General features: G+C 42.9%; 1 protein-coding gene across 1 annotated transcript in view; it reads right to left on the minus strand.

Annotated features, from left to right (window-relative positions):
• Positions 1–15,022: 15,022 nt before the first annotated feature.
• Positions 15,023–24,784, minus strand: part of TIMD4 (T cell immunoglobulin and mucin domain containing 4) — a 29,975-nt gene continuing 20,213 nt past the window's right edge. The window contains exons 5-8 of the mRNA XM_019965299.2: positions 19,421–19,467; positions 17,739–17,832; positions 16,350–16,389; positions 15,023–15,173 (exon numbers count right to left, since the gene is read on the minus strand). Coding sequence (XP_019820858.2) covers positions 15,101–15,173; positions 16,350–16,389; positions 17,739–17,832; positions 19,421–19,467 — 254 coding nt within the window. The 3' untranslated portion in view covers positions 15,023–15,100. The remainder of the gene's footprint in view (positions 15,174–16,349; positions 16,390–17,738; positions 17,833–19,420; positions 19,468–24,784) is intronic.

The following is a 24,784-nucleotide window of genomic DNA, read 5'->3' on the forward strand; positions in this document are numbered from 1 at the left end:
CCTAGACTGTTGACAAAAAGCCTAGAAAAAACAAATTCAAAAAGTTCTTTCTGGAGAAGATCACATTATACTGGGGCTCATACAATCAAGATAGCCAGGCATACGAGAAATTAAGACAACAAGAGTAAGAACCCACAGAGACAAAGGACAACAAAAAAAGAGCTGAAAAGACTTCAAGTAGTGGAATATATATCCATGTAACTAAACCACTTTACTGTACACCTGAAACTGACACAATATTGTAAATCAACTCTATCTCAACAACAAAAGTCTAAGCCAAAACACTCTCACAGGAAAACACAGGGGTATATTTTCATTACCTTGGGTTTGGATATGGATTCTTAAAGATGACACTAAGATAACCACCAACAAAATAAACAAATAGATGAAGTGAACTTCATCAACATTAAAAACTTCTGTGCAAAGGACATTATCAAGAAAGTGAAAAGACAACTTATGGAATGGGAGATAATATTTTCAAATCACGTATCTGATAAGAAATGAATATCCAGAATATATAAAGAATGCCTACAACTCAATAACAAAAAACAAATCCAATTTTAAAATAGGAAAAGAGCTTAAACATATGCTTCCCCAAAGAAAATACACAGATGACCAATAAACATATGAAAATAGGCTCAACGTCATTAGCCATTAGTGAAATGCAAATCAGAACCAGGGGATACCACTGTATACCTACTAGAATGGCTAAGCTTGTTTGTTTTTAAGGAAATAAAGAGTGTTGGTGAGAAAGTAGGACAACTAGAGCGCTTGTATGTTGATGGTGGGAATATAAAATGGTGCCCCCACTGAGGAAAATGGCATGGTCATTCCTCAAAAAGCTAAATGTAGAATTACCATATTTCCCAGCAATTCATCTTAGACATACACCCCCAAAAATATTAAGCGGGGACTTTAACAGATACTTGTACACCAGTGTTTATTGCAGCATTATTCACGATATCCAAACAGTAAAAACAAGCCAAGTGTCCATCAGCAATGAATGGATAAACAAAACAGGTGTATACATACAATGGAATATGAGTTATCCATAAAAAGGAATGATGTTCTGATACATGCTACAACATAGATGAAACTTACAAACATTACACTATATGAAATAAGCCATACATGAAAGGACAAATATCATATGATTTCACTTACATGAAATATCTAGAATAGGCAAATTCAGAGAGACAGAAGGTAGAAGGCAGTTGCCAGGGGCTGAGGGAAGGGGAAATGGGGAGTTGTTGCCTAACAGTTACCATGTTTCTGCTTGGGATGATTAAAAAGTTTTGGAAATATATAATTTACGTATTATTGTACAACACTGTGAATGGAATTATACTGCTGAATTATACATTAAAATGGATAAAATAGCAAATTTTATGTTATATACATGTGTGTGTGTATATATATATGTATATATATATATATAATGACAATTTTTTTTTTTTAAAGAAAGAATCCAGATAGAAACCAGAGCAATTTTCTTATAGTCTTCACCATTTGGTAGGGGTGGAAAACCCCCATAATAGACCAAGATATATAAGATGGATTTAAAATTCAAATAAAAAATAACTCAGCATACAGTAACATAAACATTCAATGCACTGTCTACAGTCCACATTCTTGGTCTTTTAAAATAGTTCAAAAAGGTGCTCTTACCATAGTCAAAAATTCTCCATCATACTGGGAATCCAAAGGGGTGGCTGTTAGGTACCAAAGGCACAAATGTGAGGCAGGAAAGGACAGCAAATGACAACCATCAACAGATGTACTGAAGTCACAAGAGGCCCAGCATTACCTTGGGGGAATTTAGGATGGAAAACAGAATTAAGTCAAAAGCCAAACCTCAGAGGTGCTCAAGAAAATTAGCTGTGAACCAGGAGTGATAGCTGAGAGAAAGAACCACAGACAAGAGGACAACGCCCTGGGGTCGACCATGATAGACCACAGAAGAGCAAAATCAGAGGCCAGCACCAGGCACAAAGATAAAGATAAAGCAAGGTCAGAGTTCAGAAGAGGCTGTCCAGGCAGAGAGGTCAGGGGTTGGGCAGGGTAATAGGAGCACTACGTGAATGTGGCCTCTGAGCCTCCCTGGAGGGTCTCGTGCACCCTGATTCAGAGCTCTACTGAGGGAAATTATAAAAACACAAGTAATAGGACACAATTCCAGACTCACTAAATCAGCATCTCCAGACAGCATATTAAAAAGCAGAGAGATAACTGCTGACAAAGGTTCATCTAGTCAAAGCTATGATTTTTCCAGTAGTCATGTATGAATGTGAGAGCTGGACCATAAAGAAAGTTTAGTGCTGAATAACTGATGCTTTCAAATTGTGGGGCTGGAGAAGACTCTTGGGAGTCCCTTAGACTGCAAGGAAATCAAACCAGTCAATCCTCAAGGAAATCAACCTTGAATATTCATTGGAAGGACTGATGCTAAAATTCCAACACTTTGGCCATTTGATGTGAAGAGCCGACTCATTGGAAAAGACCCTGATGCTGGGAAGGATTGAGGGCAGGAGGAGAAGGGGGCGACACAGGATGAAATCGTTGGATAATGTCATCAACTCAGTGAACATGAGTTTGAGAAAATTCAGGAAGCTTGGTGTGCTGCAGTCTCTGGGATCAGACACAACCAGTTCGATCCCACTTAATGACTGAACCACAAACAATATGCATTTTAGCATTGTTCCTAGATGCTTCTTATAGGCTTCCCTGATAGCTTAGTTGGTAACAAAAAAAAATCTGCCTGCCATGCAGGAGACCTCAGTTTGATTCCAGGGTCAGAAAGATCCACTGGAGAAGGGATAGGCTACCCCCTCCAGTATTTTTGGGCTTCCCTTGTGGCTCAGCTGGTAAAGAATCCGCCTGCAATGTGGGAGACATAGGTCTGATCCCTGGGTTGGGAAGAACTCCTAGAGAAGGGAAAGGCTACCCACTCTAGTATTCTGGCCTGGAGAATTCCATGGACTGTATAGTCCACGGGGTCGCAAAGAGTCGGACATGACTGAGCGACTTTTACTTCACTTTACTTCAGATGTGTAAAGTAAAATTAGGCTCCTAATTTGTGATTAGACTCTCTAAATTGTGATAACTACAGATCATTCACTCAGCTTCTGAGATAGACCACCAGTCCCCAGGTTCAACACTGCTGCTGCTAAGTTGCTTCAGTCGTGTCCGACTCTGTGTGACCCCATAGACGGCAGCCCGCTAGGCTCCCCCGTCCCTGGGATTCTCCAGGCAAGAACACTGGAGTGGGTTGCCATTTCCTTCTCCAATGCATGAAAGTGAAAAGTGAAAGTGAAGTCACTCAGTCATGTCCGATGCTTAGCGACTGCATGGACTGCAGCCTACCAGGCTCCTCTGTCCATGGGATTTTCCAGGCAAGAGTTCTGGAGTGGGGTGCCATTGCCTTCTCTAGGTTCAACACTAGCCCACGGGATTGATCCACACTGGGAGTTTGCAGGTCCTCCCAGCAAGTTTTAATAAACACAGACTCTGAGCTTGTGCAGCTGGAGAGGGAGCTATGACAGTAGCACCTACTAGTCATGGAGCACCCACCCCGTGCCATACTTTCCTGGCATTGCTACATTTAATGCTTACTTATGAGGAGAGTCACATGATCAGTCCCAGCTTACAGATGATGAAGCTGAGACTAACAGAAGCAAAGCAGCATATCCTGGGCCTCCTGGCCAGGCTGGAGCAGCTTCAGGTTCTGGCCCAGTTTGACTCCAAGACCTATGCTCTTTCCATGTACCACAGTTTACAACTGTTTCAACAATTATTTTAAAAATGTAGGGTATAGAAGAGGAGGTTTTAGCATTAGTTGATGCTGAGTCTTTGGTCAATGGGAAAAACCTTTTTCATCATGGCAAGCCCAGGGCATTACGGATAAGCAAGACAGGACTGTCTTCTCTAATCATTTTGATTCCCCAGCCAGAAGGGATTGTCAGGTTATGTAATCTCCTTTGGCCTTTTTTTTTTTTTTTTCATTTCAGTGAAGAAGGGTCTGAGATTAAGTTTGGGAAGAGATCGAAAACCAAAGTTCAGAGGAATAGATTAAAATGATGCTGAGGAATCCTGAATCACGAGGAGAAAAAATGATAGAACTTTGTTGATGGAGCTGCTGAAGGAAGATAAGACACTGAAGGCATCTCAGAGGGAAAGGGGGGCTGGGTTGGGAAAGAGAACCGAGCAGAAGGAAGAGATAACTGGGTGGAGAGCAGAGATAAGAGGCAGGGTGAGGCAAGGCCAGGGAGGAAGACTGGATTCTCTGTAGGCTCTCCAGGACTCTGTCTTTCTTTTTCTTGTCTCTCAGAATATATCTTAAAAGGGAGAAAGGAGGCCATATTTGTAGTATATTTGCAGTATACCTTAAAGGTTCAATTCTGATCACTCAGTCTCTGTGCCTGAAAACATAGCACATTTGCTGGTAAATCTAAACCAGTCTCTTCAAGACTGTGAGACCCAGGCTCAAGACCCTCTGGCATCATGTCCTTTACATCATGGCATCATGCCCCTCCCCCATTTCTGCTGCTGCTGCTGCTAAGTCGCTCCAGTTGTGTCCGACCCTGTGCGACCCAATAGACGGGAGCCTACCAGGCTCCCCCGTCCCTGGGATTCTCCAGGCAAGAACACTGAAGTGGGTTGCCATTTCGTTCCCCAATGCATGAAAGTGAAAAGTGAAAGTGAAGTCACTCAGTCGTGTCCCACTCTTAGCGAGCCCATGGACTGCAGCCTACCAGGCTCCTCCGTCCATGGGATTTTCCAGGCAAGAGTACTAGAGTGGGGTGCCATTGCCTTCTCCACTCCCCCATTTCTAGGTTGGTCGTATTCAGACAAACATATGCAGGGAGAACACCTGATTTTACTGAGGTTATTAGGGGGAGACCTACAACTCCCAGCTGACTAGTCCTTCTCACCTCACACACTAGCATAACCCCTGGGAGATCACCCGACACTCTGTGTGCCTGGAGGGGCCAGAGTACAGGGTGGAGCCTTCGGCTTTGGAGCTGTTCCACAGCTTGAGTCCCAGCTCGACTGCAGAGGAGTTACTCTGTATCTGAGCTTCCATTTCCTCATCTCTCAAACAGGGATAAGACTAGCAGCTCCCTCACAGAGTGATTGTTATGATGAAATAAAACAATGCATGTATAGTGCTTACGGCAGTGCCTGGCACTGTTTCCTCCTTCCTCCATTGACTCCAGACACTGGCATCAAAGTCACAGCTGCAAGGAAGTGTGCAGGCAGAATTCCAAACTTTCATTCTTTTAACCTCTCTTCCTTCTTTTTGCCTCTCAGGTATATTAGAAATGATTCAAGTCTCTATATTTTGCGCTTAGCCTAATAAAGACAGAAATGGCTTTAGAGACTATAAGTGTCTTGGAATGAGGAACAGGTCTCTCTAGTTCATTCTTAGACCCCAGCACCCAATAGGACCCTTGGAATACAGGAGACATCCATCACGCTTTTGTTAGATGAATGAATGTGCTTGAAATCAAGACTGTTTCAGTTCAGTTCAGTTCAGTTGCTCAGTCGTGTCCGACTCTGCGATCCCATGAATCGCAGCACGCCAGGCCTCCGTGTCGTCACCAACTCCCGGAGTTCACTCAAACTCACATCCATTGAGTCAGTGATGCCATCCAGCCATCTCATCCTTTGTCATCCCCTTCTCCTCCTGCCCCCAATCCCTCACCAGGGTCTTTTCCAATGAGTCAACTCTTCGCATGAGGTGGCCAAATTATTGGAGTTTCAGCTTCAGCATCAGTCCTTCCAATGAACACCCAGGACTGATCTCCTTTAGGATGGACTGGTTGGATCTCTTGCAGTCCAAGGGAATCTCAAGAGTCTTCTCCATCACCACAGTTCAAAAGCATCAATTCTTTGGTGCTCAGCTTTCTTCACAGTCCAACTCTCACATCCATACATGACCACTGGAAAAACCATAGCCTTGACTAGATGGACCTTTGTTGGCAAAGTAATGTCTCTGCTTTTTAACATGCTATCTAGGTTGGTCATACTTTTCCTTCCAAGGAGTAAGCATCTTTTAATGTCATGGCTGCAGTCACCATCTGCAGTGATTTTGGAGCCCAAAAAATAAAGTCTGACACTGTTTCCACTGTTTCCCCATCTATTTCCCATGAAGTGATGGGACCAGATGCCATGATCTTAGTTTTCTGAATGTTGAAATTTAAGCCAACTTTTTCACTCTCCTCTTTCACTTTCATCAAGAGGATTTTTAGTTCCTCTTCACTTTCTGCCATAAGGGTGGTGTTGTCTGCATATCTGAGGTTATTGATATTTCTCCCGGCAATCTTGATTCCAGCTTGTGCTTCTTCCAGTCCAGCATTTCTCATGATGCACTCTGCATATAAGTTAAATAACCAGGGTGACAATATACAGCCTTGACGTACTCCTTTTCCTATTTGGAAGCAGTCTGTTGTTCCATGTCCAGTTCTGACTATTGCTTCCTGACCTGCATATAGGTTTCTTAAGAGGCAGGTCAGGTGGTCTGGTATTCCCATCTTTTTCAGAACTTTCCACAGTTTATTGTGATCCACACAGTCAAAGGCTTTGGCATAGTTAATAAAGCAGAAATAGATGTTTTTCTGGAACTCTCTTGCTTTTTCCATGATCCAGCAGATGTTGGCAATTTGATCTCTGGTTCCTCTGCCTTTCCTAAAACCAGCTCGAACATCTGGAAGTTCATGGTTCAGGTATTGTTGAAGCCTGGCTTGGAGAATTTTGAGCATTACTTTGAGATGATTTCAATTGTTCAGTAGTTTGAGCATTCTTTGGCATTGCCTTTCTTTGGGATTTGAATGAAAACTGACCTTTTCCAGTCCTGAGGCCACTGCTGAATTTCCCAAATTTGCAGGCATATTGAGTGCAGCACTTTCACAGCATCATCTTTCAGGATTTGACATAGCTCAACTGGAATTCCATCACCTCCACTAGCTTTATTTGTAGTGATGCTTTCTAAGGCCCACTTGACTTTATATTCCAGGATGTCTGGCTCTAGGTCAGTGATCACACCATCATGATTATCTGGGTTGTGAAGATCTTTTTTGTACAGTTCTTCTGTGTATTCTTGCCACCTCCTCTTAATATCTTCTGCTTCTGTTAGGTCCATACCATTTCTGTCCTTTATTGTGCCCATCTTTGCATGAAATGTACCCTTGGAATCTCTAATTTTCTTGAAGAGATCTCTAGTCTTTCCCATTCTCTTGTTTTCCTCTATTTCTTTGCATTGATCACTGAGGAAGACTTTCTTATCTCTCCTTGCTATTCTTTGGAACTCTGCATTCAAATGGGAATCTTTCCTTTTCTCCTTTGCTTTTCGCTTCTCTTCTTTTCACAGCTCTTTGTAAGGCCTCCTCAGACAGCCATTTTGCTTTTTTGCATTTCTTCTCCATGGGGATGATCCCTGTCTCCTGTACAATATCACAAACCTCTGACCAGTTCATCAGGCAGTCTGTCTATCAGATCTAGTCCCTTAAATCTATTTCTCACTTCCACTGTATAATCATAAGGGATTTGATTTAGGTCAATACCTGAAAGGTCTAGTGGTTTTCCCTACTTTGTACAGTTTATATCTGAATTTGGCAATAAGGAGTTCATGATCTGAGCCACAGCCAGCTCCCGGTCTTGTTTTTGGTGACTGTATACAGCTTCTCTATCTTTGGCTGCAAAGAATATAATCAATCTGATTTTGGTGCTGACCATCTGATGATGTCCATGTGTAGAGTCTTCTCTTGTGTTGTTGGAAGAGGGTGTTTGCTATGACCAGTGCGTTCTCTCAGCAAAACTGTATTAGCCTTTGCCCTGCTTCATTCTGTACTCCAAGGCTAAATTTGCCTGTTACACCAGGTGTTTCTTGACTTCCTACTTTTGCATTCCTGTCCCCTATAATGAAAAGGACACCATTTTGGGGTGTTATTTCTAAAAGGTCTTGTAGGTCTTCATAGAACCGTTCCGCTTCTTCAGCATTACCCAACAACTATGCCCAGTTTCTCCATGTAGACTGATCCTAAGTTTTGCCTGAATGGCAGTGTGCGTAGCCTGTAATAATTGGTGTAAATTGGTCCCAGACAGCTTTCAGTTCCCCTTGCTAAAGGATGGGTCTGTGACCCAGTGAAATGTATGGGCAGTGAAATATATGGGGAAGTTCTCTGGTTGATTCTAGGAAATAGTTCCCTTTTTGAAAAAAGGTAAGTATCATATCAGGGGGAAAGTCCCATTTCCCATTTCCCATCTACCTCTTCCTTCCTGCTTGTGATGCTTTTGTGGAAGGGTATTTTAGAGCTGTGGCAGCCATCTTGGGATCAAGAGGGTAGAGTCAAGGAAAGTCACAAAGACTCTAACATCTCATCGTCAACTAAAGAATGTCACTCCCCATCTGGCTCAACAAGGATTGAGTAACTGGCCCTCCGGCTGCTGATCTTTAACATATCCAAAGGAAGTTCAGGGTAGAGATCAGGAATGAGGTACTCTGTTCTCTGGGGAAAAGGGCAGAACAGGCCTTCTGATAATTAGATATTTTCAGGGGGAAATTTTTATGAACTTGGATTCTTGCATCTTCACATACTTAGAAAAGCACTAAAACCATTAACTGTTCCTTGTGATCAACAGTAACCTGGTGTCACTGCTAAGATATCCATTGCCTGTAACTAGCAGTGGCCTTCTACAAAGGTGTGTGCTTGGTGGTTGTACTCCTGTCACCAAATTCACACATACACGGGGACTCCTGTTGCAATTAGGTGCCAAAGGGCACAGGCTTGCCTTTGACCAAGTTGCTTCTTCGACAGAAAGGCTTCCACTGAACCCTTTCTCCACATGTCCCTTGTCATCTTACTGCCATCTCATTATCCCTCTGATATCTCTTAACAGATTAATAGCATCACCTTGCCCCTCCAGACATTCCTTCTCTGTTCATCTTTTCTGTTTTCTCATTATCACTTTCCACAGACCAAATATTATATCTTGGTTTTTAATTACTTTAATGGGCCTTGTCCACAGTAAATGGGACACTGAGGTCATTATCTTGTCATTGCAGATCTTCTTGAGAAATTTTATTGATCATTTCTTGGAGCAAACTCACATGGGGGTACTAGACCCACATTAACTTGTGACTTAGGCCAAGAGTTATCCTGATTAATTAACAATATTGCTTTCTGGTGCAAAGCTGCCCTCCCTGTAGACCAGTGCTTTGCAAACATGGCTGTATAGTAGAATTACCTGAGATGCTTTCAAAACTCCTGAAACCCAGGTCTCCCCCATGGAAATTAAACCAGGAGAGCAGAGGGGAATCTAGCTTCAGGATTTTTTTAAGTTCCCCACAATGTTCTAGTGTACAGACACACGTTTGAAGATCAGTGCTTTGGACAAGTACTTCTTGATCTTTAATGTGCATATGAATCACACAGAGGTCTTGTTTAAATGCAGATTCTGAAGGTCTGGGGTGCCACTGATATTCTGCATTCCTAACAAGCTCGCAGGTGATGAAAACAGCTGTCTGAGGCACACATTTTGCAGAACAAGGGTCTTAGAATATAGATTTAGTAGTCTATAATGCTGGAAGTGAAAGTGTTAGTCACTCAGTCATGTCCAACTCTTTGAGACCCCATGGACTATAGCCTGCCAGGCTCCTCTGTCCATGGAGTTCTCCAGGCAAGAACACTGGAGTGGGGAGCAATTCCCTCCTCCAGGGGATCTTCCTGACAAAGGATCTCCTGCCTTGCAGGCATATTCTTTACAGTCTGGGCCACCATTCTGAAATTAAACTCCCCTTGGGTCCAATTGCAAAGTCACAGAAAAAAAAAAAATAATGCCTGAAGTAAAGCCAAGTGCAGGGACACTATATTAAGGAACTCAAAGGAGTGTTGCTTGTACTTGAGCTAACCAACCATCCCAGTTTGTCGGACACCGAGGTGGTAAGGTTCTTGCGTGCCAGAATTTTCAGTCTTAAAACTGGGACAAATTGGTCACTCTAGTTAATGGCAGCAGCTCTAAGAAAGCAACAGTCAAGCTTTGCACTGCAGCATCCGATTCCTCCTTTCTAGGAACAGGAGGGAGTCCAACAGGGTCAAGTGTGTGCTGGGAAAGACAAGCATAAGGGAAAGGAATGTGAGTTGTAGGCCCAATAAGAGCTTAAAGAATGTGACTTCAAAAGAGTAAAGAAGCAAGCAGATCCAAGTGGAATTAGAAAATTCTGAGAAGATTATCATATGGCCATAGATACTCTTATCCTATCACCTGGGGCTCCCCAGTGGTAAACCATCTGCCTGCTAATGCAGGAGACTCAGGAGACACAGTTTGATCTCTGGGTCAGGAGGATCCCTTGGAGAAGGAAATGGCAACCCACTCCAGTATTCTTGTCTGGAGAATCCCATGTACAGAGGAGCCTGATGGGCTACAGTTCATGGGATTGCAAGAGTCAGACATGAGTGAGCACAGCACGCAGTATGTACAGATGAATCTGGGGTTTGTGGTTTAGCTCTCTGTTCTAGCACTGGCTTTCTATATAGCCCCGTTCGTAACCAGTTCCTCCTCTCTGGGCCTCAGGTTTAGCAACTAAGAAATGGGAGTTCAATCGAAGGATGTGAAGGGCTTTTCCTGCTTCCCCATCCCCCGATGACTTATGCAACATGAATAAAGCTACCTCTGCAGAAGTACACATTAACAGCACAGACAGTGAACCCACCTTCTGCTTTGGGAGCAGCCATCTCCAAGGCTTCCCAGGATACTGCTCAGCAGCGTTAGCTTCCTCATATTCAGGAACACTTCCCTTTGCTGGCCTTTGATGCTCAGAGAGCTGAGAACTCACAGTTCTTTATTTCTTTTTTTTTTCTTGAGACTGTAACATGTTTACAAATCTAAATGAAACTCTATCTCAGACCCAGCCTTTCGGGTTACAAGCGGCTTCCTCCTTCTGCTCTTGCCTCCAGGCAGGGAACCCACTTCTCAACTTTTTGTTTTCTTTAGAGAGACAGAGTCTCCCCAGCCACCCATTGCAGGATTTCTGTTAACCTTTCATTAAGCCTGCTGACAGCTGGCTTCATTTCTTCATAACTTAGTTCAACACATTCCCATTTCAATGGGTCCCACCTGGCTTCATTAAGGTTCCTGCCAGCTTCTCCACTAGCAGCTTCCTCCACAAATGCAAATAGACTCTGAGTAAATAATATGGGGACTGGGGAAGACTGAGCTATAAAGGGGTTGGCACTGGAGAACCATCATAACTCTCAGGTTGCCCTGGATCTGAGTCAACTAAAATCTAATTCAGACCAACTCCGGTCAATGCCGCAGTTTTAAATGTGTGAAATCTTACAAGGGCTGTCATGGTGAAGGACTGGGTAGCGATTAGAGCATGGAGTCCTTCAGGCCCGGTTCCAGACCAGCTCTGTCACAGGGGTAGGACTATGAGCAAAGTCTTTCAGCTCTTTTTGTTTTTCTGTTTTCTCGAGAATAATATACCTGTTTCACTGGGTGGCTGTGAGGATCCAGTGATCTTGCCTTCATTTTTTTTAATTGGAGGATAATTGCTTTACAATGTTGTGTTGGTTTCTGCCATGGAACAAGAGAATCAGCTATAAGCACACATATGTCCCCTCTTGATTGTCAAGGTTGACACAGACTAAGGGTTTATCTCCCTGTGTTATACAGCAACTTCCTCCTAGTTATCTATTTTACACACGGTAATGTATATGTTTCAATGTGGTAGAGACCCTGGAACACAGCAAATTCTTCTAAGGATGAGATGTGATCTCTTTCACTTAGCCTAGAAAGGCCAAGGTCCAGATTGCAGAATTAGGCTGCTCTAAATCCTCAAGGTCTGACTGTGGTCCTACCGTGTAAAAACAGCTGTCAGAGCTGTCTCCACTAAAGTCTTTCCTTGTGGAAACGCAAACATGACACATGGTTCCTATGTGGGTTTTGTCACATTAAAATTTTTAGGCTTCTTGAGGGAAGTGATTCTCTCCTCTGGGCCAACCACACAGTAGATACTAGGGGGTTGTTTGTAGATGCTACCAATTCATCCTGATGGCACAGAGAGGGAAAGAGGAACCAGTACCCCAACCGCCTGCTCTGATCAATGAGTCTCAGGGTAAGAATTCTGGATGTATTCATTCTTTATCCTGTGACTCCCATCCTCCACCCCCTAGACCTTTGAATCTCACACTGGCTGCCTTGTTTCAGTTCGTGGCCATCCAGTTCGAGGATGTTATTTACTAAGTGTGGTGTGAGTGCCTGCAAGTGGACACACAACATTCCATGTCAGTTTAGGCTACTTCACTCCTCTTCATTCCTCCTATCAGCTGCCTGGCCTCTGAGCTCCCCACTGCAGCGTGGGGCAGAGCCTAAGGGTGTTTCCTCTAAGTGCCCTTGAGTGGAAAATAGGAGACAGGAATCTCAAATCTGCATTTGGAAGATTCCTCAGCCACAGCATGGAGGACAAATTGGAGAGGGAAAGGAGCTTAGTTGGTGAGTGTAGTTAGAAGCTACCCTAAGAATCCAGCAGAAAGTAATGCTAGCTTGACTGAGGGCTGATGACTCCACTGGGACCTTGGCCATTGGCTGCTGGAAACTAACACCCCACCCCCACCCCACCTCTGTGGCCATGCCAATCATCACTGGGCCCTGGTTACAGAAGAGTCTTTTCTTAAAATCTCCACCTTCCTGTTAGAAATTATATGCTGCCATAGTTCTCTGGTGGCTTAGAGGTTAAAGTGTCGGCCTCCAATGCAGGAGACCGGGTTCGATCCCTGGGTCGGGAAGATCCCCTGGAGAAGGAAATGGTAACCCATTCCAGTATTCTTGCCTGGAGAATCCCATGGATGGAGAAGCCTGGTAGGCTACAGTCCACGGGGTTGCAAAGAGTCGGACACGACTGATCGACTTTTACTACTACTATAGTTCTCAAATTCTAGGGCACATCTTAACTTACAACAAATTAAAACACAGATCTCTGGGCTCCTCTCTGAGGTTTCTGAATCAGTAGGTGTGAGGTGGGGAGGAGAATGCGTGGGATTAACAGGTTCCAGGAGATGCTTAGGTTGCTGGTCTGAAGTGCCCAATTTCAGAACCACAGAGCGAGAGCAGTGGTTCTCACCAACCACTCGGAGCATTAAAAATAAATAAATAAAAAATAAAATCAGATGCCCAGGTCACACACCCCAGATCAATTACCAAGAAACTTCCTAAAGGGTGGAACCCAGGAATCAACATAAAAATTCCCCAGATAATTGCAGTGTTCAGATAGGGTTGAATGCTACTATCTAGAGGCTCCTGGAGGACATTATCATTTGTAAAATACTGTGATTACTCATTTAAGTGTTTCTGAATCTGATCAAGGGTCAGAAACATACTTGGGAAAAGATAGTAGATGGCTCCTGGCAAGACACAAATATACTCACTGAGCTGAGATATTAGGTTTAGGGAGCATGGTATTTGCTGTCATCTTTTCTAGTCAGACCCAAGTCGGTGGTGGTATTGGTGGTGGTTTGGGAAGGTGGGTAGGGAGCATGAGCTAAGTTAGGATGGGGTGTCTCATTAACCCAGAAAATATTAAAACCTGACCATCTGTACAAGGTCATCTAGTCCCACCCCATTTTCCAGATGGAGACACTGAAGCCCTGTACCTGATTCTAGATCCATCGCCCCCCACTTACCCATCCCCAGGTTCTAAATCTCAATTGAGCCTGCTGGTCATTTCCAGTATTTTGAGTTAACACAGAGCGGAAAGCCAAGCCTAATAAAGAAGCAACCCGTGTGCTGCTAGTTATTTCCTTCCTTCCTTCCTTACTAGTCCAACCCTGCCTCTCCTCTTGGCACCAGGTGAGCCAGGCAGAGGGCTGGCCGCCCTGGGCAGGTGGTTCTCCAAGTGCTTGGGTGAGAGGGGGTGCTTTTATTAACTGCTCTATTTGTGTGAACTAACAATGGAGGGATCTAGAGGCTGTAGTGGTCAAGTGATAAGACTGGTACTTTTTCCCTCTCTTAAAGTAATGTCAAGAGAGTCAAAATATAAAGCATGGCTACCTGGAAAGACTGTGCACCTGTTTCATGAGTGTGTCTACTGCCCCAAACATACCAGGAAGTATTTCCGGCAAATTTCTTTCAGCCCCAGCTGACTTTCCACATTTCTTCCCAGCCAGAGGCCTCTCACTGAGGTGCACATTCTTTCTTTCAGTCAATGACTGCTTGTTTTAACCTCTCTCCATGGTTCCTCATGCTACTGCTCTGAAAGTGTTTAAATAAACCTGTTCTTACTGAGGAGCCAGTTCCTATGGACTATATACTTAGAGAAACTGATCTGGACTGCCTCAGTCACATCATCCAGGGACTGGCCCTGTTTGAACATCCACGTTATTCACCTTACCTTACTGTGATGAACTCTTGCCTGTTTCCAAAATCAAATTCCCCAAGCAAGAATTAAGATGTGACACTATGGTCATCTTTGAGTGAGTGAAGTCGCTCAGTCGTGTCTGACTCTTCACGACCCCGTGGACTGCAGCCCACCAGGCTCCTCTGTCCATGGGATTCTCCAGGCAAGAATACTGGAGTGGGCTGCCATTTCCTTCTCCAGGGGATCTTCCCGACCCAGGAATCGAACCCAGGTCTCTCGCATTGCAGGCAGACGCAGGCAGACGCTTTAACCTCTGAGCCACCATCTTTAAAGATGCATAATTGTGAATGGAAAATAATAGAAAATCTGGGCCTTTTAGAGGTACATCAAAATGATGGTGTGATTCCACAGACTTTGTTTTAAATGTTTTTAAGTCTCAGAAGTGCCCTGAGATTGAATGGACTTCCTTAGGTGCAATAGTGAGTTCACCGTCACTGAAGGCATTCAAGTATGTTGTGGACTTGTGACCCAGCAAGTCCACAGTGTCACTACGACAGCAGTGACACTACAGAGGTTAAACCATGAGACAGAGACAGTGTGGTCTCTAAGATAACTGTCACTTGTGAAACTAAAGCAAGACGCGTCGGTGACACCAGTGCAATAGACGGATTCGAAAAAAACTCTAAGACTTATTTTGATGATTCACGTGTCATACCCACATCGTCAGTCCTAAGAAAAAGGGGCACATCACAGTGTGAAAAGACCATCTTCATCTTCTGTTCCATTGAGGACATCTTTACCTTCTCCAACATTGTCTAGCCTATAAAGAGAGAAGAGAGCCTGCTGATGAGAACACCAAGACCAGCAACCAACGGATGCTGCTAAATTACAAAATGACTAACCAAGCAGTTAAAAATGGCCCAGAGTCCATCCAGTCCAAGCCTCTTATTTCACAGATGGGAAAACTGAGGCCACAGGAGATAAAAGGCTCTTTGCCTATCTATTATAATAAGGAGATTTAAAATTCTTGTGTTAGCAAAACATAAAAACATTATCTAAATGTGTTTGTTTACCAGGAGGATCTCCAAGTATGACTTAGAAAAATTACCTTGCTAAACCCTCAATTTTCCTACTTATTAATATTTACTTATTTATAGATATTGTAGTAATGATACAATTATTAAGTGAAAACCAGTTCTTAATCACAGTTTACACAAAATCCTTTCATTTCTTTTCCAAAAAACCTATGTAACAGGACAGATGTAACCTAATGCAATACTAGCAGCTAATGCAAGCTGCTAGTATATTTGCATATTGGACAAATACCACAGTGTTATCCAAGAAGGAGGTTAATGCAAGCTGAATCCCCACAACTTTTTTACCTCTAAGGCCACATCTCTCCAGCTCTATATTTAATCAGATGTAAACCTATGTAACACAAAATCACTTTCCAGAGACTCTTCAAACTGTTTTTTTAAAAAGACAAAACAATATTGTAAAGTTTAAAAATAAAATAAAATTAAAAAAAAAAAACAGAAAAAAAAAATAAAAAGACAAAACAAAAAACTGGCCCTGTGGCCTAATTTGGTAGAGGAATTAAATCCCAGGAATGAAACTGTTTATGTTTTTGTCATTTTCCACGCTGCCAACACTCCTTCAATGAGCTCCAGTTTAACAATGACCTTTTGAAGTGAGTCACCCAGAGTTGAGCAAGTAATGGGTAGAATGGCGTATCACTTTCCTTCTTCTGTGCGACATACTTCTGCTAATGCAAGCTGCTAGTATATTTGCATATTGGACAAATACCACAGTGTTATCCAAGACGGAGGTTAATGCAAGCTGAATCCCCACAACTTTTTTACCTCTAAGGCCACGTCTCTCCAGCTCTATATTTAATCAGAATGCAAGCCCAAGGCATTAAACCACTGAGTAGTATCTGATCATTTGCAACAGCTTGTACAATCATTACAGCAATCAGTCATGCAAGATGAATTACCTGGTGTGTTTCTGGAAACAATTGGCTTTCACGAATTTCCCTGAAAAGACAAGGCCATGTTAGAAGCAGAGCAGCTGTACTTATGTGAACGAAATGCTGGGGAAGCACAAAGCAACCTTATGAAGAGCAGAGGTGGTCCAGAGGTGGAAACTTAGGAATTGGACTTGGCAGAGAAAGCCACTCCCTTCCCAGATCAGATGATTGCTTCTTTTGGCCTCTCATTACTTCCCACCAATTACAAGATTGTTCCAACATTATAGACAATGGTTTTAAGTTCCTTATTTTTGGCCATGCAGCATGGCTTATGGGATCTTAGTTCCCTGACCTGGGTTTGAACCTGTGCACTCTGCATTGGAAGTGCAGAGTCTTAACCACTGGATCATCAGGGAATTCCCTAAGCTGATTTATTCTTAAGTTACTTAAATTCAATTACTCACTTGGGTGTTAAAACACTTCCTTAGGACATACACCCAGAATTTCCCAAACTGTAACATGACTTTGTATGACGGTTAATGGCAAATGGCCACTAAGCTCCAAATTTCCTTTTGCAGTGTTCACTAGGGATAGGTGTAGAGACACATAAGTTTCACTATTGTTGCTCAAACAGGCTGAGATGATTATTGCTAGTCAGAGATCCTCATTACCAGCTTCTATTAATGACTATAGAGAAATTTTTCCCCCATTTTTACAGGACCATTTTATGTGCCTGTACTTTGCATGAAACGATAAACCCTGGTTCATGACTTCCTCATGCGTTGCTTTAAAACTTTTTTTTTGAAGATGGGGGAGGGCAGATACAAGGTTGTGGACCAGCTGGAGAATCTAATGACAATCATGGCCCCTACCCCCTGAAAAATAAAGATGTGAACATTTCAAGGATTTTACTGATTCCCTGGAGTTCTCTCTCTGGATCTTAGGTGAGGAAGTTTTACTTTAAGCAAACAAATAAGACTAGGATGACTCATGGCTCTCTACCTGGAGGCATTCCCAACCAGAAGAGTCCTCCACCCCAAGACAGTGATAAGACAGTACTTGCCACTTAAGGGAGTCAGGAGGATGAAATGAATTAGGAGATGTCAAAAATACAGCATCAGAAAACAAACAGAGTAAGTGTCTAGTAAACAAAGGTGCTCTTATTTTAGGTTGTTTTTCTTTCTCAAAACATAAACATTATCAGGAGATGATGTTCAAAGCCTTTGGCATCTCAGGGAGAATGAGTTTACCTGTTATCCTCCTTGATAGGTGAGGGCAATGATAGAAGTGGGGCTCTAAGGAATGGGGCGGGGGAGAGCAGACAGGGGCAGGAAGCAAAATCCATCCACTCTCAGATTCTCCTGGAGTTTCCAAAACTCTGAAAGGCTTTACCCCACCTGGTCCTGCCCTCCTTACCTCGAAGAAAAAACGCCAGAAGCAATGCCAACAGCACGAATCCCAGGGACGGAGCAATGATCATGAGCAGATCGTAGTTGCTGGTCATTCTTATCTGGTGAGACACAGGGAAGCCCCTTGGCCACTCATTTCCCAACATCATCCTCCCTGTTTGCCATCACCAGCATGCCTGTCAGTCACCCTCTCACTGCAGCCCACCACATTTTGCCCAGTGCATTTCAAGAACAAAGCCAGCCTTACAAAAGTTAAACTTAAAAAAAAAATCTTGGAGAATCTGAAATGTTTTACCCAGAGCCCCCAAATTTTCCTAACTCTTAAGCATCAGGCAGATTGCTGTGAGCTGTGCTCTCCACTGTCGAATCACTTGGCCTGCCATCGCCTAAATCCTTTCAGTTCAACCTACCCTGTTCAGTTCTTCTCCTGGCTGACTTAGACTTCTAGAGGTAACCAGGTAAAAGAGAAAGTGGAACTCGATTTCAAATTTTCTGCAGCAGTGATTCTCAAAGTATAGCCAGGGGATCCCTCCATGAGATCAAAATGATTTTCAGGACACATTATTTGCTATTTTTACTGTCATTCTTTCATGAGACCTGCATTGCAGTTTCCCAGAGGTTTCAATCGCATGATCTGTGATGTGAAGGTGTTGAGGCTCTGATGATGTAATATGAAAGCAGACGTGAGATCCTCTATCCCTTACTGAGCCAGACATTAATAAGACTTGTAAATTTGTAAAACAATGCCACTTTCCTCACTAATATTTTTTCTCATTCAGGAAAAACTAGGTTATTTGTTTTTGTTTTCTTGGCCACACCACAAAGCATGTGGGATCTTAGTTCCCCAACCAAGGATCAAACTTAATGCCCTCTGCATTGGAAGCACAGTGTTGTAATGCCTCTACCACCAGGGAAGTCCTGGGAAAATGTCCTTATTTTTCATAAAATATTATTTGCATTAACATATTTGTTATCCCTTTTAATGAATTCATATTGTTTTTAATTTCTCAGTTCTAATTTCTAGGAATATAAAGGGGTCCTGACACCAAATAGTCTGAGAAGCACCACTCTATGGGCAGCATCCAGTTCCCTGGGGGCTACACCATGTCCCATTGGCCAGGCCAGGCTGCATCCCTTCTACTTTCAGTCCCTTCTCTTACAAGGCAGTAAACGTGGCACAATCACCTCTCTTTGAGGAGAGAGAAAGGGAAGAAGGAAGAAGGGATGAGACCTTCACTTTTCCTTTATAGGCTGTTTATACTGCCTGAAGGATTCCCATGAAGCTGTGGTGAATCACTTTTGTAATAATAAAAATGAATGACGAATAAGCTCAGAAAATAAGAGGAATGCTGGTAACAGGTGTTGATGCTGTAGGATGTCCTTAATCCTGGGCCACCAGAGGGACCACATAATAGTTTCAATGTTTATATATATATGTATATATATAAATACATACATATATATATATATAATTCTTTTTTTCTTTTCAAAGCATCTATACATATAGAAGTGATGATATCAATGTAATTTCTGCCATGAGTGTCTACAAATCCTCCACTATTTCATAACAGTTGTAATGCATTTTGCCCTTGGATAGATATGCTCCCCCTAATCCATTTCTGCAAACGTTTATTGTGGATTTTAAAACTCTAAGTCATATGCTTCAAAATACTTCACACAAAGTTTTACCTGTTCTGGTTCGACTTCATTTTGCACAAGAAATGATGTCTCAGGTGCTGAGGAGAAAGAGAAAATAATGCTTATATTTTGTATGGGAGAATAAAATGCTACATCCTGAAACAATTTAGTTGATGTGCTTAATCTTTTAATCCTGGTTTTCCTTTTTTGCTTAATTTATTTATCCATTTTTATTTTTATTATTTTTTTATTTTCAAATTATCTTTAATGACATTAACAAATACTTATGGTATAGTTTTTTTTTCCTTTTTTTTTTAAATTTTATTTTACCCATCACAGCCATTTTTATTTTGATGTGTTTCTATCTAAAGCTCATCTGCTGTCTAATATTATCCCCCAGGAGCATCTCCATTTTATAGATGGGTAGAGTGAGTCACTAGGCAATTAGTCATCAGGCAATTGAATCTAAATTTTCTTTAACCACCAGTAGTAAATTCAGGACTTTTATCCTGAAAGAAAATTTTTCAGTCTGTCGGTTAACAAATTTTTATTAAGCATTTATAATAGGCCATGCACTATTCTAGCCATACTATCGACCTTCTCAATGGAATTTACAACTTAGTTGTTATTTAGTTGTTAAGTCTTGTCTGACTCTTTTGTGATCCTATGGACTGCAGCCCGCCAGGCTCCTCTGTTCATGGGAATTCCAGTTGAGAATACTGGAGTGGGTTGCCATTTCCTTCCCCAAGGGATCTTCCTGACCCAGGGATCAAACCCTTGTGTCCTGCATTGGCAGGTGGATTCTTTATCTTTGAGCCACCAGTAAAGGCTCTTTAGTAAGTCCCTCATAACTTAGGACAGACAACCAAATTTAAACAAATACTGTGAATAGCTGGAAAAGTAATTGTGCAAAACTCTGGGCAGAAATAGTATAAGATGTCAGAGGGATATATCATAAGATGGCTGATATATCATAAGAATGTGACCTCTCGAGGGTCACATTCTTGAGAATGTGAAATTTAAGCTGAGACATGGAATCATTTATTTATAACATAGTTAAGTTCAGCCAAGAAAACAGAATCTACCAAATGCTAAGCATGGTTCTGGGTATTATAAGAATGTAGAGATGAATATGGCATGACCCCACCCTCATGAAATTTACAGCACATTAGAGAAGTGTTGTTGTTCAGTAGCTAAGTTGTCTCCAACTCTTTGTGACCCCATGGACTGCAGCACCCCAGGCTTCCCTGTCCTTCACTATCTCCTGGAAGAGATAAGCCTCAGATAACTCAAAGCTGAGTTAGTCTCAGAACTGAAATGAGTCTCAGATAACTTGAAAGCTTATTCGTCCTCGTGACACTGGGCCATTGCCTGACCCAGTGTCAGCAGATTGGGAAGAGCAGATGTGCAAGGCAGGGGGAGAAAGGTGAGGAGCTCAGATTTAGAGTCACTGATGGAAGGTACCCCAGGAACAATGCAAACACTATTTGCATAATAAGCAGCTGACGGATTTGAATCTGAATCAAACTGGGGAAGAGGCTGGAGCTGGAGGTACTGCTTTGGGAGTCATCAGGATCCAGGGAGCAGATAAAAACCAGGGAGCAGAGAGTACAAGAAACCCAAGGGCTGTGTGTTCAGAAAGAGGAAGTCAGAGGAGGTGGAGGAGAAGGAATAGGAAGCAGGCAGAGAGCAGGCAGTGAGAGCAGGGTCCCAGGGCAGAGGAGACTGTCCGGCAGGGATGCAAAGTCATCTGTGCAAGAAAAACTTCCCATAGAAGCCGAACACAGAGCCACACGTAGAGGAGGCCCGAATGTAACAAATATCCAGGTTAATCGTTCTTGAAATTGATCACTGTTTCCCCCAAGCTTCTTCACACTCAAGACAAAAGGAGAAATGTGACAGATTTTATAAGGTTTATAATTTGATATAAGAGAGCATGTTTCAAGGGAAAGTGACTTGTAGGATGCCTAAGAGCAGAAAACTTAGAGGCGGGAAATTCAACATGTTTTCATGTCCTACAACTTAGTTAATGTTTTTTTTCTCCTAGCTATTATTCCCTAGAGCTGGAAATTTCAGGTAAATTTTCAAAATTCCTACCCTGGTCTGACAAAATCCTGTTGTATTACAATCATTTGTGATGCGTAAGCCCGAAACTGAAACCATCAAAGAGAAAAGCCAGCCTGGGTCAGTTTTGTCAGAGTTAATCTGTATTTTAAAAAAGGGAGACACACATTGCTGAGTGATACCAAACAGTACTTTCTCTTTCTCTCTTTCTCCTTTTCTTCCCCCTCTTTCTTCTGAAAATGCCAGAAACCCCAATGGAAGCCCTCATAGGACTGCAGTGTTACACACCAAAAAGCAACAAGAAACACATCGATGGTTGGCTTTTCTTCCTCGTGAACAGCAGCAATGCTAACGGCAGGGGTGGGAGTCAGGTGCAGACTACGGTTTCTTGTCTTCTGTGTTATGCTGGCTTTACATTCTCAAGGCCCTGAATCCTGCCACGAGCACATTCTGGCGAAGGCAGGGGCCTCCCAGAACTTGCCAGAAAAGCAATTCTGTCAGGGGGCAACTGTAGTAGGTGGAATATTGTCCCCACACCTCCCAAAATCTTGTTGAGTCCTGCCCCAGGCCACAGGTGCAAGGAGTTGCACCAAGGCCACAGAAGCAGAGCCCAGAACCAAGGTGATCTCTGAAACTGACTGAGCCCCTTTGTAACCATTGCCGAAAGCACCCCTGATCATCACTAACAAGCTTCCTGACTTTCAGGTAGGCAAAGATGCACACTCCAGTAAACATCCTTTAGTGCCCCAACCAATCACCTAACTCCAACCTTCCAGCAGGAATTTTCTTTGTCTTGAGACTATAACAATCGGCTATTAACCCATTAAAATGGTCAGGTTGGCCCACTGTGCTGGCAGTGCCCACATTTTCAGATCTGGGGCATTTCAGAAGAGAGTGAATTCATTAAGAACCAAGAGCAGAGATAACAGGGCACTGGGAACAGTGGGCAGACCTGACTGCCTCAACAATCATGTGCAAGCTGAACCTCATCTTGCAACCTTATCTAGAAAGAGGGTCTTTACAGATGTAATTAGTTAAGGATTTTCAGATGAAGTCATCCAAGATTGAGGAGCGGCCCTCAAAGATACCAATGGCTGGTATCTTTCTAGGAAGAGAAGAGGACACAGGGAGACACAGGCAGAGAAGGTCACGTGACTATGGAAGCAGAGATGGGAGTGATGCTGCCATCAATCAAGGAATCCCTACAGCACCAGAAGCTGGAAGAGGCAAGGAAATATTCTCCTCTAGAGCCTGAATTCAGAGAGGACAGGGCTCCGCTGACACCTGGATTTCAGACAGCTGGCCTCTAGGACTGTGAGTGAATAGATTTCTGTCGTTTTAAGCCACGTGGTTTGTGATACTATTACCATAGTCCTGGGAACCTGATGCAGGAATGAAAGGGAACCGACATACAAACGATGAGAGAGCCTAAGAAGGAATCAGGAAATGGGTGCTGAGCACATGTGAGAAGACTAAATGGAATTGAAAGGCCTGGCATTTAAGCTCAAAAGAGCATTAATCTAATATCATATTATTACTAGCATTCCACTGAAAATTTAATCATCAGGAATAACCCTGCAGGCAGGACATTGTCACATATTGCCAGTGAAAAAACTGAGGTTCCAAGGGTTGAGCAACGTGACCAAGGTCAGACAGGTCGAAGGTGGTGGGGCTGGAATTTGAACCTGTCAGATGGACACCAACATCTATGCTCTTAACAACCTTATTACAGTGGAGTTCAAGCACAACTGGACCATGTAAACTGCATGTTGCACTGAGGCAAGAAGGAATGCTCAGTATAATGATTTGCATTCAATCTAGAAAAGGGACGGGCCAGAACAGTGGTCTCCAGAGAGAGCTCGGTGCTCACCTGGGCTGTGCAAGGCCATCCACTGGGAGTGGGGAAATTGAGAGCTCCTGTTTGTATTTAATTAAATTGAATCGTTGCAACATTTATCCGGGAGGGATGTATTTCAGCATGTACATGCTAGGTGGAGGTATGTTGAACAAATTGTCAATAAATGTTTTACCGCTTGTAATACATTGTTATTCTGGTCAAGAGGAAAAGAATGAGTTGCTTGGAGACTATGGTAGGCAGAGTAACGACACCCAAAGTTATCATGTTCTAATCTTTGAAATTTGTGATATGCACATGGCAAAAGAGACTTCGCAATACAAGTAAGTGAAGGATCTTCAGATGGGAAGATTATCCTGGGTTAGCCAGTGGCCCCAGTGCAATCACAAGTATCCTTATAAGAGGAAAGTCAAAATGCCAAAATTGGGTTACGTGATGATGGGAAAAGGTCAGAGAGAAAGATTTGGAGGTGTTATGTTGTTGACTTACAGATGGAGGAATGGGTCCAAAGCCAAAGAAAGTAAGTGTCATCTAAAAGCTGGAAAAGACAAGGAATTCGATTCTCCCCTAGAGAATTCAGAAGCCAAGTAGCCCAATCGAGATTTTAGGTTCTGACCTCCCAGAGCTGTAAACAAAATCTGTGCTGTTTTAAGCCACTCATGCTCAGTCACTCAGTCGTGTCCAGCTCTTTGCCACCCTATGGACTGTAGCCTACCAGGCTCCTCTGTCCGTGGGACTACCATTCTGGTAAATTCTTATAACAGCAACAGAAAACTAAGACAGAGACACTGGCCTCTAAGATCTTCCTAGACAACAGTGGGTCTGCACAAGGGATGAAAGGAAAGTTACTTTTTATTTACAAGTTCTTTGTGCTTTGGCCACATATGTGTAGTATCTATCTTAAATTAGTAAAATTGTAATAACAACAACAAAAGAATCTTAAAAATTAACCATGCTTTTCCCAGGTCAATCTACTTACCGATGCTTCTGATTAATACCTGATTTTCCTACAAGGTGAGAACGTATTTACACAAAAAAATACCATAATTGGGACCCCTTGGCAGCTTGATTCTCACTGTAAGTTAGTATGGTTTGCTGGTTTAATTTGGAGAAGGCAATGGCACCCCACTCCAGTACTCTTGCCTGGAAAATCCCATGGACAGAGGAGCCTGGTAGGCTGCAGTCCATGGGGTCGCTGGGAGTTGGACACGACTGAGTGACTTCACTTTCACTTTTCACTTTCATGCATTGGAGAAGGAAATGGCAACCCACTCCAGTGTTCTTGCCTAGAGAATCCCAGGGATGGGGGAGCCTGGTGGGCTGCAGTCTATGGGGTCGCACAGAGTTGGACACGACTGAAGCGACTTAGCAGCAGCAGCTGTAGCAGCTGGTTTAATTTTAGGCTCTTAAGTTCTGGGTATGCATGGGTACTCTGATAAAATGGAATTTCTGTTAAAAAATCAACCCTAGACCTCAGAGCACAGTGAGACTGCCAA

The sequence above is a fragment of the Bos indicus genome, chromosome 7 (assembly GCF_029378745.1).
Source record: "Bos indicus isolate NIAB-ARS_2022 breed Sahiwal x Tharparkar chromosome 7, NIAB-ARS_B.indTharparkar_mat_pri_1.0, whole genome shotgun sequence".
NCBI lineage: Eukaryota > Metazoa > Chordata > Mammalia > Artiodactyla > Bovidae > Bos > Bos indicus.